This window comes from Benincasa hispida, chromosome 12 (assembly GCF_009727055.1).
Source record: "Benincasa hispida cultivar B227 chromosome 12, ASM972705v1, whole genome shotgun sequence".
In the NCBI taxonomy this organism is placed as follows: domain Eukaryota; kingdom Viridiplantae; phylum Streptophyta; class Magnoliopsida; order Cucurbitales; family Cucurbitaceae; genus Benincasa; species Benincasa hispida.
The window spans coordinates 63,431,934-63,450,838 of NC_052360.1; the positions used below are offsets into that span (position 1 = coordinate 63,431,934).

Genomic DNA, 18,905 nt, shown 5'->3' on the forward strand with positions numbered 1-18,905 from the left:
TCTGTGGAGGCATCGGCAACTGCTTGCATTGATTAGTCTAAGCCATTATAAAAGGTTTCCATCAGAATACTATCGGGAATCCGAATGCGGACAGCTCTTCATTAATTGTCGGAATCGCACCCATGTGATGCTCAATGTTTCATAACCCTTTTGCTCAAAATTCAGACATCCCTCCCGTCTCCTTACATTGACGGTTGGAGGAAGATTATTCATGAACCTATCAACCAACTATCTCATGCTTAATCTCATTCGGCTCTAATGACTAAGCCCATCTCTTTGCTTCATCCCGCAATGTGTATGGAAAAGAATAAACCTAAGTCTTTCTTGAGTCACATCATGATGGAGAAATGCGCTGCACATGTCTACAAAATTCATCAAATGTGCATGTGGGTCTTCTCCTTGTATCCTCCAAATTGACCCATATTCTGAATAATCTGCAGCATAATTGGTTTTAATTTCAACGCTTACATTCTCCTTAACCATTTGTCTTGTGATTCCTGGTGAGAAGTGCCGCATAGTCTCTTATTGGGACATCATGATCAGCAGCAAGAAATATGGAGCCTTGCGCTGGCCATTTTCCCCTTTGATTCCCTGCGGAAGCCTTGTTAATTATTAGCCATACTTCTCTCACCACTTAATTCGGCCCTGATGAACTCTTGCGCGAATAATACACTTGATCTCTGGGTCCACTTAGAATTTCTGGATCACTCCAGCACTCCTAAGCCGTTAGACTGCTCTTCGCGTTGAACAGCCAGTACAAAGAGATTTGTCTTGCAAAATACCACAAACATGCTCAAACAATAAACCGTTAACTAATCTCCGGCAACAGCGCCATAAACTTGTTGTGACATAAACTCTACAATGATGCAAGCAAGGTTCAAGTCCATGTCCCCATTACCAGTTCTCGGCAACGATGCCATAAACTTGTAAACGCAAAATTTATCTTATGCGTCGTAAAATTGTAATGCAGATTTTATGTGATGATATGTGATACTACTTCTAGATATGCATTATTAACAAATGTTCTTGTAGTATGTTGTGCGTTGTCACAAGTTTCCTTGCGTTGAAACCAAGTATAATTTCATCGCAAGTTTCTCGGTGTGATCCGAGGTCGAACACAGGGACTGTTTTAGGTTATTGCATTATGTTTGTGATGTATGCGACAAGGGGTTTTTCAATTTATAAAAGAATTTGTGTATAAGTAATTAAACATGCGATAAAGTAAAGTAAAGTGGTAAAAATGCGATGATAACATAAATTGCGTTAAAGTAAATTGTGATAAAGTAAATCTAAGCTAAGATGATACAAGATACAGGATTCATGATACAAGATACTGAGGTCAAGGCTAATTGTGAAGATTATGCGAAGATCGTGTAATGCGGTGACAAGTCTTATGTACGAAGTAGAAACAGAAAAGATAACTAATATAAACAGCGCAAGTTCCTTAATTGCGTTAAAGATATAAGTACCGTTCCACTTTTCCCTTGGCGTACACCTCTCGGTGATCGGCCATGTTCCCACATCTCTGTGGTGAAACAGGAATGAACGTAATGAACGCAAGGTTGCTTCCATCGCTGGAAGTACTACTCGCTTTAGTTAACGCATTCTTCTAATCTTATCTCGACAGATCAGAATGACATCTTCACTTTTGCTCTCACAATTGAAGATGTCATCTAGCATGCCTTAGCTAAATGCATTTATCTCTTTAGCACAGATTAAGTTATTCGTTTAATCCATATTAATTACCAAGGTATTAAGAAAACTTCATGGAGAAAACGATTAATGGAGGAGCGGAAGTAGACAGAAAAATGGTAATGAAAGTGATCGAGACATTCAATAAAACTATTTAGCGTTTGATACATGATTTGTGAATGAAGAGATTAAAAAGATGAAATACACTTGATGAAATAAAGTTAGAAACAAATACAAATAAGTGCCAACGTCTTAGCGCTGATCTGGATTGAGATTTGCTTGCCGGCGTAGATGAAGTGAACGGATGGATGAGTTTCCCTCTCAGGCTTACTCAATTGGTAACAGTGATCTAAGCACAGAGCTTCACGACGGGGATCTGGCAGATTTGCACTGAGACTCACCTCTCAGCCTTGTTATGCAATCAGACCGTCAAATCTGCACAACGGTTAGTTGTACACGTGTCACAATCCTCCGCATTTGCATTGCTCAGCTGCATCTTTCGATCGGTTGCTCGCATGCGGTGTTGAAATTCGACTCTGGATCAACTGTCGCATTGCGCCATCATTGTGTTAATCATTTTCTCATTGTGATTTAACGGGCGCAATATAACAGAGATGCGTTGTTCAGTTTCTCGTTGAGCCTTGATCGCAAGCGGTGTCTTGGTTTCCTGCAAAATAGAGTAAAAATATCCTCTTCTACCATCTTGACGATGTTAGTGGGTGTAATTGCGATAATTTATATTTATTGTATTTCTGAGCTAATTTTCATACAATCGATGCATATTCCTTCTTTTTGGCTGCAATATCTAGATAAGGCAGCATAAATAACTTGTATTTCTACAAGTTATCAAACACCCATCAAACTCAAATTAACTATAATTGAGTACTTAAACCATGCTCTGATACCAATTGATTGAGTAAATTAACAAGTAACAGAGAAAATCAGAATCAATAAGCATTATAACTATACTTAATTTGAGTTTACAACATACTTCAAAGTAACTATTACAGAAGAGGGTTTGCTTAACACAATACCTTTGATGAAACCTCTTCAACACCAGCTGAGCTCCACGTAAATATGCATCAATCTACAAGTAGACCACCACGAAAATCTTCTCTACTATTCTCTTGCAAGGATTGTGTGGTGGAAACACTAAATTGAGCTGGATTTGATGAAGATATGAAAAGGGTCTGGAGGGTTTCGAATTTTGCAGAGTTCTTGAAGTTCTGAATGCTTAGTCCTATCATTCAACCCAACACTTTAATTTATAAAGTTTTCAACATGCAAATTCAAAACTGGCATGAAGGTCAGCTCCTTCTTCATAAATTAAGTGGAATTGGATGAATAAGGTGCTTTGCACCATAGTGGAGATTTCCAACTTTTGGAAATTGCCACTTTTGAATTTCAAAATTTGTTTTTGTTTTCAAATTTTATTTTCAAAAATGATTTCTAAAATCAAATTTACACTAAACCAATTTATTTATTCTATTAGTTTTATAAAAATTAATTCAATTAATTAATTTTAAATAAAATTAACTAATTAAATCTTTTAATTAATTTTGTTAATTTAATATCTAATATTAAATTAATAAAAATACACATTTCACTATAATGAATGTAATTTCATATAGTTAATAAAGTTTAGAACTAGGAAAAGATATGAAAAGTAGATAACGAGAGAAAATGAGTAAGGATTCACATATCCGTACAATCCCAAAAGCTAGCTTGTAATGATAACTTCTAGGGACAATATAAGAAAGGGTTTGATAAACCAATCTAAAAAAGGGGAAGGGGAGAGCGGGAATCAACCAAATTCTGATAGGCTATTCCCAAAGTAAAAATGATTTTATGTTCGCTCGGGAATTTACTTCATTAAGCCACGTTAATGACTACACACTCGACCCAAAACTCAAGAGGTGCACATCTTGAGGATAGAGCATTTACAAGTCCAAAAATAGACACGTCAAAGGGCAAACAAACATGTTACACTATTATGTACGTTATGACTAAACAACAACAAATATACTTTCAAATTTGAATCTTAGCACTCAATCCTTAATAATTAGTCTCAAAATCCCAACACGAGAGTAGTGGGCGAATGTTATGGATAATTCTAGACCGGTGAACGATAAAGACAAGAGTAAAACTAGGAGAGTTACCTAATCCAAAAACGGACCAATTACTAGTAGGAAGTGGACACAAGAGTGTTCCTAACAAATTGGGAGAAAAGACAATTGAGTTGAAACCCAATTGGCCTGCCTCGACCTCGGAGGCCGAGGCCAAGACCAATGAATCTCTCGAGAGTAGCCAATCCGGATCAACCCTCTATTCTGGAGCATCCGTAGTGGCCCAAGTCCAGCCTTGAGTATCCAATTTCCAAATAGGTAGAGGAAGTATTCCTAACTCTAAAATGATAAGACAGACTCCTGAACTCCATTATAAATAGAGTATGACAACCCTGCAAAAGGTAAATTGATTTCCTCCCTAAAACTACTTGCTATGACCTTTGTGCTGAGATCTGACTTAAGCATCGGAGTGTTTGTGACAAGCACCACACGAGTGTGTTATTTTTTATTATTTTGCATGTAACCCTTTTCTCAAATTATAAATATACATTGGCAGCACGTGAAAGTTAGGTTAGTCCGTTCGGCTAGATTTTGCCATCAACAATATTCATTATTAAAAACTTGATTTCAATGAAACCATATAAATATATATATTATGATCACATGTCCTGAGTATAACATATCAACTACTCAACTTATAAGAACTTACTTTCATGAATATTGCTTTTATTGGCCAAAGTTCTTCATCCTTATATTTAGTCTACTTCACATTCAAGGGAAGGAGTCTTATACTATATCTATATTTACGAGTAATCATTTTCTGTGGGTGAAGCATGAAAAAAGAGGCAAATGGCCGACATGTCGTCCCTCGCGAACCCTCGTTTCTTTGATTTCCACGCACGTGCAGCACAATCCACTAGCCTTTTGGCCGCCATTTCCCTATTTGGTGTCGAAGAAACTATGTGAACCGCTTCTTGATTCGACATGACGTCCCATACCTGAGTAAAGAATTAATGAAAATTTAGAGAGAAAAATATCATTAAAAGAAAAAGAAAACTCGAACAGTTCTATTAATTTCTTAAGAATTTGGAAGAAGAATTATAAAATTTTCTCAACCGAATGACATTTTTCTAGCTCTAAATTTCTATATTATGTATGATGTCATCATAAGTCTATTAGTCGTTAATTTTAAAAGTCTAAATTTAAAAATAAAAATAAAAATAAACTCCTAATTTTACCAATTATTTTTCAAAATTGCAATATTATTCTTAAACTTGTATAAACAGATAGAAATCTTTTTACATTTTGAATAAAAATCAAGACTCGAAACAAGATGATAGAGTTACTTGAAATGATATGTGGTGAACAAAATTTTTGTTTTAAATCACTACCATATACTATTTCAGACCCCAAATTTTTATCATAATACTAAAGAATCCCTATTCTAAGAGGGTATTTTTATACTTTAGCCATTTTGAAATGAACTAAGGGAAAATGCATACCCCATCAGTGGCAACAATGACAAACTGGTCTCCAGTGGTAATGACTCGGTGGCTTACATCAGGCACAGAAATGAGACCGTATTGTTTGGTGCAATAATCACCAAAAGCTCTAGAAATTGCTAAGCCTGGAGTCCCTGAGTCGGGAGTCCACACTCTGTAAACTCCAGGTTCATCTTTTAAACATAGCACTCTCCCTTTCGATTGTTTTATTCTTTCCGCTTCCTCTGCCATAACACAAAACCAAACCACTTATTAGTTTGAATCTTATATTAAACATTACTTTCACCTATGAGTTTTTTTTTAATCCAACTTTTAATGGAGCTTTTAAAATCAAACTAATTTGTTAAAAAGCAAACAGAATATACTTTTAAGAACTTATTTTTATTTATAAACTTTGACTATAAATTTAAATATATGTTTCTATAAGAATGATGAAATTCATGATAAATAAATTGTGAAAGAACAACTACTATTCTCAAAAAATAAAAGGACTATAAAACTGGGTTTACATGATATGATTTGTAGATTTGTCAAACTGAGATATATAAAGTTAGACAAGGCTAAATTGTAAAAACAAAAATATTCTCTACTTTTCCTTTTTTTTAAGAAAAATATTCATATTCTTTTCAAAGTTATAGTAAGTTTTGATTTTTTATAAACATTTTAAAATTGTAATTAGAGTAGAAATTCTTTAATGAAAATTTTACACGATTGAAGATGACGTAGAAACGGTTGTGTGACGATCCGGATTTTCATTTAGTTTACTACCACACAATTTCAAATCCCAATTTCTATTTGAAATTTGAAGAAATATTCTTACGGCAAAGATAATTTTGAAACATTTATAAAAATTTAAGACTAATATTGCAACTTTTGAAAGAATATAGATACTTTAATAACGGAATTTTTATAAGTTAAGAATCAAACAAAACAGAGGAGAAAATTAGGAATTTGATAGAAGGGTCTGACCAGGCAAATTAGGTCTGAAATCAATGGAGAGTTGAACTGGTTTCAAGCAGCCATCATCAGAAGTTACTGCCAACACAGCTCGTGAATCCCCAGCATTTGCAACAACAAGATGTCGGCCCTGAAATTCAGTTTCATACCAAAACAACAACCACCCCAAAAATAGTCATATACAACCAAGGTCTCTCTACAGCTATAGTCTAATAGAACACCTCATTGATGACACAGAAATTATCAAAAGCTTTTAATTATATGGATCTTGTTTGGTAACAGTTTTATTTTTGAAAATTTTACCTCTTTCTTCCCAACTTTCAAGGAAAGATTTAAATTTCTAACTAAATTTATAGAGCATAAAATTAAATTTTTAAAAACTACTCGTTATATTTTTTTGGCATCAATATGTCTATTGATTAATTTAAAATAATTATGAAATTTAATCTAATTATAATTATTTTAAATAAATTAATAGATTATAAAAAAAAAAAAAAAAAAAAAAAAAAAAAAGAATATGTTTAGTGAAAATCGAGGTTACAAAAGTGTAAATCTTAAAATTTAAGGATCAAATTGAAATAAAACTCAATAATTTGAAAGTTAAGGATTAAATTGAAATCAAATTCAAAACTTAACATTTTAAAACGTAAAGAATTTAGGAGTAAAAAGATATTTTTTTCCTAAACATAAAGGATAATCAAACGAGGTCTTAATATTACCTGTTTAACGACGGTTAAAGCGGTGGTTCCACTGTAAAAGGAATCAATGCGAGGGTGTTGCTTGAGCTCCTCATCAATGGCGGCATAAGTTTTTAAGCAAGATTGCTTCCATAAGCTGAAAGGGAATAGATGGTTTTGGTCGGTTTGCATGGAAAGGTTTTGTTGCCAATTGGTGAGTAATTGAGAAGGTAATGACTTTCTGACTTGTTTGCTAATCATGTGACCCCAAGGCCCATGTCCATCAAACATCCCACATAAAACTACATCTCCTTGGCTACCATAATCCTGCACAGCCACATAATATAATCAACGTTAAAAAGAAAAAATGAGATCCAATTCAATTATTCGAATTAGAATATATAAACATAGGTAAATCTTTAAATTCTTAAAAATATCATTCCGGTCTCTATTCAACTTTGTTCACTTTTAGTTTATATACTTTTAAATGTCTAATTTTAGTCTTCGTACCTTCAAGAATCATTAAAAATGTAGTCCTTGATGCATGTTTATTGTTGTTTTTTCAAAAACTTTTTGTTATTTACTAGTATTTTCCTTTTGAAGTTTGAAAACATATTCATATATTATATTTTCTTGCATAAAATATATTATTATTTAGTCAATTTCGATAAAAATTAACTTTTGAGGAACTAAAATTAAACATTTGAAAGTATAAAAATCAAAAGAAAACAAACAGTGATCAAAATGATATTTTAACCTAAACGAGCAAAGTGCATCTAACTTATTTTATGCATCTCACTCCCACCATACAAAAATAAATAAATCATTAAGGTCCCGTCCGATATTACTTCTACTTCCAAATTTCTTTTTTGTTATTCACGTTTCACTAATAATTTAAAAAATCAAGTCAAATTTTGTGAACTAAAAAAAGTAGCATTCAAAAAGTTGTTTTATTTTTAAAATTTGGCTAAGAATTCAACTATTGTACTTAAGAAATGTGCCAATTATTATAAGAAATGTGGATGAAATATGCTCAATTTTCAAAATCGAAAACAAAAAACTAAAGTCTCGTTTGGTAACCATTTGATTTTTTTTTTTTTTTGTTTTTGTTTTAGAAAATTAAGCCTTTTTTATCATTTTTTACAATGATTTATACCTTTCCATTTTTAACAAAATTTAAAAAACAAAAACAAAGTTTTGAAAGCTATTTTTTAGTTCTCAAAAATTTGTTTGATTATTTAAACCATGGTTGAAAAATAGATAACAAATGAAAAAATTTAGAGGAAGAAATAACGATCACCAAACAATGCTTAAATGATTATCAAACAGGATAGGAGAGAAAAAAGAGTGAGAAAATACCTCCCAAACAACGAGAGAATCTTGATTAATTCCTTTATTTCCTCTCTTGGAGCAAACAGAAGTGATATCATCAAACTTGCTGGTTTTAACACTTCCGGATAAACAAACCATGGATCTGTTCCTTTTTCCCTCTTTAGCCCCTTCTTTGCCCCCATCTTCATTATTCTTTTTCTTTATCGACATATTTCTTACCATTTCCTCAATTACTTCCGGAAAATGCACCATCAATTCTCTCCCAACTCCCCCTTAAATCAATTACAACATAAAATACTTCAAACTTAAACTTCTACTTTTAATCAAACTTAAATTTAGTTTTTTTAAATATATTTTTACAAAAAATCAGTTATATGATACTAAGAAATATAAAATGTGAATATGTTTTCAAAATTTATAATGAAAATTCTAATAGTTAATAAAAAATATTGAAAAAATCAACCCTAACAAGTAATAAAGATTAAATTGAAGATTTATTAGAAGTACATAAACCGAAATTGAGTATGTGAAAGTGACTAAAATTGAATAAACTTCACATTATAGAAACCGAAATATTATTTTAAGAAAAACTAAAAAACAAGTATATCCTCCTTTTATTAAAAAAAAAGAAGGTAAATTGTAAAATCTATACCTAAAGTAAGGTGGTGGTTGCAAATATGACCTCAAACTTTCAAAAGTTGAGATCAATGATATAAGTTTGACGGTTCAACTTTGATAGGTAGATAGTTCAATTTCTATAACTATTATAAATTGAATCTAATTTTAATACGAGAAGTGAATTTTTATAATTAAAAGTTGTGTAATTGTAACTACCATCATATTTCGAGCTTTTGCAGTTTGTTCTTAAAAAAAAAAAAAAAGAAAAAAAAAATTCCTAAAAAAATTCTTAATCGAAAAAACGAGGACAAAACCATCATCAAATTAAATCAGTCCCAACCTCTGATTAGTACATGATCGGAGCTTAGAACAACCGGAAATAATAATCTCGAGTGCCAGAAAGGCACTCAGAAATGTCGTATATCAATGAAATCAAAAACAAAAACCGAGCCAGAAATTTTCAACTCTCATCACTTTTTCAAGCCAAAAAAAAACATTGAAAAAGAAGCAAAAAATTGATTTCCATTGAATCATTAAGATTGCATCAAAGAAGAAGAAGAAACTAATTAATTAAATTAAAGCGTACCAAATCTGAAGTGCTACCGGAACTATTATTGTTCAAAGTACAAGCTCTACGGTAAGTTCTATATGCCGGAACTGATCTGAAACAACCTCCTGAAAGTGATCGCCGCCGACCGGAATCCGAATATTTCCGGCGAGAGTAAATTTCTAGTCGGAATCTTGAAGCCTTGCGTTCGTTGATTCTCCATTTATTTATTTCTCTCTCTCTCAGTTGTATAATCCAAAGCGTTCTTTACGTGAGTGTACAAATTCGTTACCGCGGCCCTCAAGGCGCATGATGTCCTTTGTGTGAAAGTTCGATAATGCCCTTGTAGTAATGACTACATGTCTGGGTAGTTTGGACAATTTTAAAAGAATACGTTGTATTTTGAAATTACGTCACTGCCCACTGTTAGCTGGATTTTAAATTATGATATTATTGAGAAAATAAAGTTTTTTTTTAACATTATTGAGAAATTAATTAGAAGAGTAGGTTAGCTCTTAGAATATATAATTTTGGTCAATATTCATTGTTCTTGTTTTATGAATTTTTAAAAATTTTATGTTAAATTAAGTCGATGACTATTTAATTTTTATTTTTGAAGCTTTCTTAAAAACTTAGTTTTTATTATCAAAATTCTATAATATTTTTGCAATTCATGCCGTATGTGTTCGAAAATTTATAAAATAGGTTAGTTGATAAATCTTTGATTTATTATATAACTTATAACTATGCTTTTGAAATTCATTCCAAATTTAGAAAAAAAATGGTTTAATTTTTGAAATTTAGCTTAAAATTTTAATTTCTTTAAATGGAGTAAAAATCGCACTAAAAAAGTTTTCAAAGTCTTAAATTTTAATATCATTTCATGTTTATCTTTTGGTCTAGTTAAAATTTTTGTCATTAAATGCTTTGATATTTATGTATAATAAATTCTCAAATTTAAATGTAGGTTAAGATTTTGAGAGTAATTATTTTATATAGTAAAATTATAAAAAAATATTTTTAAACATGATAAAATATTATTGTCTATGATAGATCGCAATAGACTTCTATATCTATCACGAATAGATAATGAAATCTTTCTATTTTTATAAATAAGTTAATTCATTTTTTTTTATTTGAAAACCGCTCTGAACTTCAAAATCCGTGCCTAAATTTTCCATTATTATCTAAAGGAATAAGTGAAAAGGAAATTTCATGACAACCCATGAATATACATTCTTTGATATCGTCAAAAAGGGGAAATAATAATAATAAGCAAACAACTATAACTTTTTAAAAAGGAATATGATAAAGAAAAAACAAAATATTTTTCTGAACTCAAATAAGACATTTGTTCAATTTTCATTGGTGGACAATAAAGATGAATGCTTATTATTGTTATTTTTTGTGGTTTTAAATAAATTCATTCAAATATATTACGGTGATAAATATATAACAACGTTGTAGTCCTTACATTTCAATAATATTTTTTAAATATATAGACTAAAATTAAATAAATCTTAAAATATAATGACGAAAATTATGTTTTAACATTGTTATAATAAGAGTAGATAAAAGAAATTTAAAATATTAGAAGTTTGTTTAAAAAAGATTAATAAACGTGGAGTTTAACCTAAACAATGGGCACATCTTTATGTCATTACATGGACTTGGATGCTAATTAAACAAAATTATCGGAAGCTATATTTTAAATATAATAAGTTCAAGGTCGGTACTAAATTACGCATAGATATAAGCCAAGGTGATCTATTTATAAAGTAAAAGTTGAAAAAGAAATTATTTATAAATAGTTGAAAAAGAAATTAAATATGATATTTGTGTGTTGTACTAATATATACATATATATATGTGTGTGTATATATATGATATTTGTGTGGATGGGAATTGTTGGGAGCTTCAATTGATTATTATTATTGTTATTGTTATTATTATTATTATTATTAAAAATATCTTGGATTGGAGTTGTTGAACAAGGTTTGATTACCATACAATTTGCTCGTCTTTTTCATCATTTAATAATTTAAATTCTTCCTCATTTTTTTTATACATTGTTCATTCATATGACAATTTAAAATGAAATTTATTGAAGAATTAGTCTATAAGAACAAATGAATTGAATTTGCCCACCATTTTCCAACCAGATTTATAAGAAAAGGAAACAAATCTAGATATTTTAATTATGAATCGATAATCATTTTGAGTTTGTGAGGGTTGAAAAATCTACATTGCAGAGAGCCCAGAGACAATTCTCCTAACAATCAGAAGACTCCATGGATTCTGAAGCTACACACTCCTTAAAGTCTCTTGAAGATATAAAGACTCTTCCAAGATTTCGATTTTAAGAACATCACGTGTTCTGCTTCTTCAAGTCAAGCTACGCATTCAACTGAGAGAGAATCAGAGGATCAAGTAATAGATATCGAATCACATCGCATCAAATCAATATCAACACCAACTCAATTTCAACTCCACGAAACAAGTTTTTCTAAAAATCTTGTGTGAACAAATTGACACGCCAAGTGGGACATCTCTACCTCTCATCTCTCTCAACATTCAAACAAATCAATGGCACCAAAGAAAGTTACATCTAAAGTAACTGCTACAAGCGACTCCTACACGAGACATGTCACCCGTAGTTATTCAAAGGGAGTTATGCAGGAGCAAAAGCAAGGTTTCGTCATCGCGCATAACATCTTGAAACAGATGATAGAGTATCCTAAAGGACGAATTGTCATCAACGAAAATCCCTTATTTGACAACTCTACTTCTGCCTCCAACAAGTCAAAGAGGGAATCACACCCGGATGTGATTTCTGTCATGATGGCAAATGCAACAGCCGAGGCGACCATGGCAAAAATGGAAAGAAAGATAAATTTTTTTATGAAAGTTATAGAGGATCAGGATCATGAGATTGTTGCCTTAAGAGAGCAGATACAGGCTTGTGAAACTACTGAATTGAGTCAAACTCTTACTGTAAAAGCAAATGACAAAGGAAAGATCGAGTTGCAGGAAAACTAACTACAAAAATCAACTTTTATTGCCTCTTTGTTGGTCCAACAACTGCAAGATATGATCATGACCTCTATAAGGGCTCAGTATGGAGGCTTGTCTTAGACCTCTTTTATGTATTCCAAGTCGTACACTAAGAGAATTGACAACTTAAGAATGTCTTCTGAGTACCGACCCCCGAAGCTCCAACAATTCGGTGGAAGTGACAACCCGAAGCAACACATTGCCCATTTTGTTGAAACATACGAAAACGCGACAACCAGAAGAGACCTACTAGTTGAGCATTTTGTCAGAACTCTGAAAGAAAATGCTTTTAACTGGTACACTGACCTAAAACCCGAGGTGATCGACAGTTGAGAGCAACTTGAAAGAGAATTCCTAAACCGCTTTTATAGCACCAGACGCACTATCAGCATGATGGAGTTGAAAAACGCCAAACAGTAGAAAGTGGAGCCAATCATGAACTACATCAACCGAAGGAAAGCTCTGAGTCTGGACTACAAAGATCGACTCACCGAACTGTCTGTTATAGAAATGTGCACCCAAGGTATGCACTGGGGACTTCTTTATCTTTTGTAAGGAATAAAGGCTCGTACGTATGAAGAATTGGCAACTCACACCCACGATATGGAGTTGAGCACCGCCAATAGAGGAACGAGGGATTTCTTGATCCCTGAAGTGAAGAAGCACAAGAAAAAGACAAAGGGCACTGAAAAGATTGCGAAAAGTGCTACGAAGGAATCAATGGTTGTTAGTATTACCCTGGTAAAACTTTCTTCAAAATGAAAAGAGGAGAATGCTAAGAAGAAGGACAAGGGAGGGGAAAGACGTTGCCCAACTTTGAAAGTCACTTGGAAAAATTTTATTCATTTCCTAACTCTGATGTTGTAGATATGCTTGAACAACTGCTAGAAAAGTAACTTATCTAGCAATCGGAATGTAAACGACCGGAACAAGTAGGAAAAGTAGACGATCCTAACTACTGCAAGTATCAAAGGGTCGTTATTCATCCGGTTGAAAAATGTTTCGTGCTGAAGAATCTGATTTTAAGGTTGGCTCGTGAGAGGAAGATTGAGTTGGATCTAGACGAGGTTGCTCAAACAAATCTTGCTGTAGCGACAGTAACTTCGAATGCTCCAACATCAACTATATGTTATGATGAAAGAGATAGTTTGGTCTAGTTTGGGACCCTCGAACTTGTGGTCATTCGGTTTCAACAAGTGATCCGAATGACATATTTTCAAAATAGAGAAAAACATGTTCATAATGAAAATGATGAATGATGGTTTCTCGTAACGCGTCAAAAGAAGAGAAAGTTGAGTCCTACTCAAAAAGAGTCGTACTTCTATCAGAGTTATCGAAGAGGGAACTGGACTTAGAAAAGGAAGAGAAAAAAAGTAGGCTTGGGAGCCCAAACTTGTTGAGGAGGAAGATGAGGACATCCTTCAACCCAGGCAACAGTTGACATTAGCATATTTCCTTCCAAAGAAGTTTTATGGCCATTATTTGAGGAAAATACAATAGGTTGTTGCATGTCACGTTGTTATGCATGAAAAAATAATAAAATACTTCTCTAAGTTCATCGAAAACAATGTAAGAACCAAAAGACTTACCATCGTGCAACATAGATGACCTGTTGTCACTCCCTCAAGCAAATAAGACAGCTCTCATCAATGCATTGTTAGAGTCAAACATATCTAGCGTATCGATCTCTAGGGCATGCACAAATGCTTCTTACTGTGTTCATAGGTTTCTCGGATGAAGATCTACTGCTGGGATCAAAGCTTCATAATAGGCCATTGGATATTTTGGGATATGTTTGAGAACAGAGAGTTGAACGAATTCTCATAAAAAATGGATTAACCATCAATATAATGCCTAAGACGACTATGAAGCAATTAGACATCCTCAGAATTTTCGAACAACAAGTTGGTAATTTAAGGTTTCAATCAAGGCAGCCAAAGGGCGATAGGCATGATACACTTATAGCTCTTCATTGGCAACCTGAAGGCCGACGCATTGTTTTATGTCATAGACTCGAAGACTACCTATAAGCTACTGATGGGACGTCCTTGGATTCATGGAAATAGGGTGATAACGTCGACACTACATCAATGTTTTAAGTTCAATCAAGATGGGATTAAAAAAGTTGAAGCAAACTTTAATCCCTTTTTAGAAGCTGAGTCTCATGCAAAGTTTTATTTGAAGGGTGAGGAGTTGGTGAAGCAGTGCCCGTGGAGACTCCATTAATAAATGATGGAGATGAATCCAAGTCGAAATAACAAACAGATGCAGAAAAAGAAATAAGCAATGAGGCACGAGCCTTTAGCTTAAAAGGGAGTGAGGCATCCACCAACATTACAAAGACTTCGATTTTAAAAGACGAAAAAGCTCCAAGTCCTTTGATCTTGCCGTATGTCCCTTTGTCAAGATACAAGAAGGGTGAATCACCTTTTACGGAATGCTCAAAAGGCTTAAAGGTCGGTGATACTAAAATCTTAAAAGAGAATTTCATTACACCACTCACGTCGATAACGAAGCAGGAAATCCATAAATCAAAGAGAGACTTGACCAAGATAAATCCACCCAAAACACGAACGAAAGACGGGTTCAATCCTAAAGCTTACAAACTGCTAACGAAAACAGGTTATGACTTCACAACTCACACTGAGTTTAAGAGCTTGAGGATTTATGGCCGACTCGAGCTTTTTTCAACCCAGAAGAAGCTTTTACAGAAGAGGCATGCTATACATGTATCAAAAAAGGGATTTAGATATAAGTCATCAGAGCCAGTTCGCATAATGTAAAGGGTGAAGGAAAATATGGTCAACAACAATCATATAACTGCAGAGGAAGTTGATGATGTAGGAGAAAGGGAGGGAAAGGATAAAAGAACCTTAGTCTTTGGTCGCATCAGACCGCTTGTTGCTCGTGCTTTGGTCTTTAAGAGATTGAGCATGGCGGAAGTAGAGAAAAAAAGTCCACATATGACCCCTGGCTCTTTCCAACACTCAGCCTTTCAAAGGTTGACTTTGCCTTCTAAAGAAGAAGAAGGAATTGTTTGTTAATCTTCAGCAGTGACGCGACCATCAACCTTCAAAAGATTAGGTGCAGTTTGAAGAAAACTGAAGCAAAATCCTGTGTGTCTGTTTTTTATTGCCTTAAGCACAAGGGTGTTGAGGACCACTTCAACAAACGTGTCTCCAATGAGATATAAGGTAAAAGAGAAACTCACAGTGTCATCCCTAATGTAGCCATAAGGAAGAAGGAGAAGATATCTCGTGCGTCAATTTGGAGGCACCTCAGGCATAAGGATACCGAAAGTCCATTAGGTGAGAAATCATCTTGTGAGTAAGAAGTGATGGGGAAGTTCACAGTGTCGTTCTTTCACGGATGAAAAGAAAAATCTACATTACTCTAAACACAAGCGAGGGTTCCCTGAAGGTGAAAAGCATGATGTTATCTTCATTAACCCTTAGTATGGAAGCTTAAAACAGGAGAAAGGTGAAACTTCATGTCACCATATTACCATCATCGAAGAGTCCGAAAATGAAATGACCGAAGAGGAAGTGAAAAATGTTCCACTAGGTCTGGAGGATGGTGGTCAATTCACAGTGGATAAACTCAAAGAGGTGAGAACCTTGGCACAGTAGAGGAGTCGCATTGGAGTTTTATTAGCGCATCTCTCTCTAGAAGCAAGAAAGGAACCTCACTTTAAACACACTCTTTGTGAAGCAATCGTCTATAGAGCCGAAGAGAGTAAGGAATTGCATACCACGGCTTGATTCTCTACCTCTCTCTTTTTCCACAGTTGTCTTTTATATTGTGTAAAATGTTGAAAGAGATTTATCTTTTATCCATCTCCTCAACTTTTATCATGAGCAACAAATTTCTTTATGGGTTGAGAATCATTGCTGCTAACATAAACTAAGTAAGGCTTAATCATGCGTTCAACTTGTTTTATGTATGCTTTATAAACTATTCAATCTAGGTTTGAAAAGGCCAAAAGTTTTAACCTCATAAAACAAGAAGAGCATCTTTATAAATAAAGAAACATCTTTTGCATGAAATAAAGAAACATTTTTTGCATCAAACACTCATCACATACATCCTAGAGATAGGATATGGTGGCTAAATAAATTGAGAAGTGTAGGTTGTAATTTTTGAGTAGTTTGCTTGAACACATGATTTATGTATTTACTTAGGAATGATAGTGAATATTTTTCTCAACTCTACTTTTATTCATTCGAATCTTGTACTTCTTGTATAGACTATTTCACTTACGATTTTGATTTCCATTGCATTCATCAATTTTTATTTTAGGAATAGAATAGGATCAAAATTATCGCATATCTATTAAACAACTCGTGTCAAGATTGAAACAATATTTTCCAAAGCATATATAGAACGCAATCCTTGAGTTTGATCTTGAACTCACCAAGACTCTAATTGAATTTATATTTGGGTCTAACTAGGTAAAACAATGTGTTAATAAGACATCATATAGCACTCACTCATCGCAGGCCTTTTATCTATGTAACATAATACTTGAGAGTTCCTCTCATAATGCTAAATGCAACCTGTATCTTTGTAAAGTTAGTATCTGAATAGGGATGGGATTTAAAAAAATTCGAAGTTCTTGATGGCAGGGTTACCTTCCTCTTCTGTGATTGCAAAAAGAATTGAAGTTCTTGGTCCAATTTATAGGAACGGCATCTCAAAATCCTAATGAGATTTGAAATCAAATCAAATCAAGAGGATCTTTTCCAAATAATCATTTTAGATTTAAATTGGTTTGTCTTGAGAAGATTTAGGGTAAATTTGCATGATTTAGCTTGAAATAAAATATTTTAGCTATCCAAATTTACCTAAAATTAAATTTGGGTATATTCTAAATTTTATCTCAAATAAAATCAATTTTAACTTTTATCCTCAATCCAAATCAAATTGATGGTAAAACTCAAATTAAAATTTGGTTATAGTTCTTATCTTCAATCCAAATAAAATTGAGAGTAAAGTCTCAAGTTAAAATTTTTATCAAATTCCAAAGTATATCTCAAATTCTAGTTAAACTTATGTACTAAATTCATAATTTGACGGACACGTCAAATGGAGTTTAAATCAAGAGCAAATAGTATTTTGATTCCAACTTCATCTTTTTCGAGATTCATCCACGTGCATAAATCTCGAAAAGGGTCATTTGTTGAAATAGAAATTTTGGATCAATCATAAATTACCACGTCATTTACTAAACTAATGACAAAATTCCAAATAACTGAACTTGGGACTAATTAGAAGTTGACATGCATCCTGGAGTTGAAGACATAAATTGGCGAATTTCGATGATGCCACGTGTTTTCTTCATGATCATCAGATCGAATAAAATTAATTTGAGCCCAAAAATAGGCTTAATTTGACTCAAATGTCAAATGAGATCCAAATTCAACTAATTGGGCTCAAGGGGCCAGATCCATAGACCAACCAAGCCCAAGCCCTCGAAGCCCACTAGAGAGCTTTATAATTCTACATTGTAGAGAGCTCAGAAGACTCCTAGGCTCTTGTAGACTCTTTCAAGACTTCGATTTCAAGAACATCATGCTTCTTCAAGCCAAACATACACATTCAAAGAAAAGAGAATTAGAGGATCAAGTACTAGAGATCGAACCACATCACATCAAATTAGTATCAACACCAACTTAAGTTCAACTTCACGAAACAAATTTCTCCGAAAACCTCATGTGAACCAAATGAAAGATTTTTTAAAAAAACTAATTTAATATGTTTTTATTCATATTTCAAATTCTTTTTCCTAGAAAAAAATTAAACTAGTAATGAAATTGGAAAAAATATATTATGTGTATGGATTTCAAAAGAAAAAAACTAAAATTAAAATCCTTATAATCAATTGAAGTCTTAGTTTTTAGTGACATCAATGGTACGAAATATAATGAAATAAATCTGTTTTTTTTTAATGTAATTTTAAGAAAAGATAAAGCAAAAATATTATACAATGTTGCATATTATCTTAGTTGATCATCTTTTAATGGTAAATATTATCAAACTTCAAATCATACTTTTAAGAATTAAACTTAAGATAGTTGTCTAAAACATGCTACTATGTATAGAACTCGGTTGAAAATTATTAGAAAATAGAAAAATTAAACAAGCTTTATTATTATTATTATTATTATTATTATTATTATTATTATTATTATTATTATTATTATTATTATTATAGACTAATTTAATTTAAAAGAACCTAAATATCAAATGGGATGTGTTTTATTGATATGGTTTAAAAACCTAAAAATGGAGTCAACTCTCAACAAAAATAATTGTATGATGAATATTCTTAAAGACATATTTATAAAAGTCTGGTTCTTATTTTTCATGAATGAGCATCAACAGACAACTCCTTCTTTGCTATTTTTTTTTTTATGATTCAACATGAAAGTGAAAAATTTTAACTTTAATTGAGTATACA

The 18,905-nt window shown here is 32.7% G+C and overlaps 1 protein-coding gene across 1 annotated transcript; it reads right to left on the reverse strand.

The window, feature by feature from the left end:
- Positions 1-4,383: 4,383 nt before the first annotated feature.
- Positions 4,384-9,661, reverse strand: LOC120092461 (probable protein phosphatase 2C 41). The gene is made up of 6 exons (XM_039050553.1): positions 9,431-9,661; positions 8,254-8,498; positions 6,937-7,221; positions 6,230-6,347; positions 5,261-5,484; positions 4,384-4,756 (listed from the first exon to the last, which is right to left on the reverse strand). The coding sequence occupies exons 2-6, from the start codon at positions 8,476-8,478 to the stop codon at positions 4,562-4,564; spliced, it is 1,047 nt and encodes a 348-aa protein (XP_038906481.1). The 5' UTR covers positions 8,479-8,498; positions 9,431-9,661; the 3' UTR covers positions 4,384-4,561.
- Between the last annotated feature and the right edge of the window lie 9,244 nt (positions 9,662-18,905).

Bases quoted from the DNA above. Each gene is read 5' to 3' on its own strand.
- LOC120092461 (XM_039050553.1), bottom strand. From the start codon at position 8,478: ATGGTGCATTTTCCGGAAGTAATTGAGGAAATGGTAAGAAATATGTCG. The intron at 7,222-8,253 runs GTATTTTCTCAC...GTGGCTGTGCAG, and splicing joins ATTCTCTCGTTGTTTGGGAG to GATTATGGTAGCCAAGGAGA. The intron at 5,485-6,229 runs GTCAGACCCTTC...GTGTTATGGCAG, and splicing joins TTTCAGACCTAATTTGCCTG to AGGAAGCGGAAAGAATAAAA.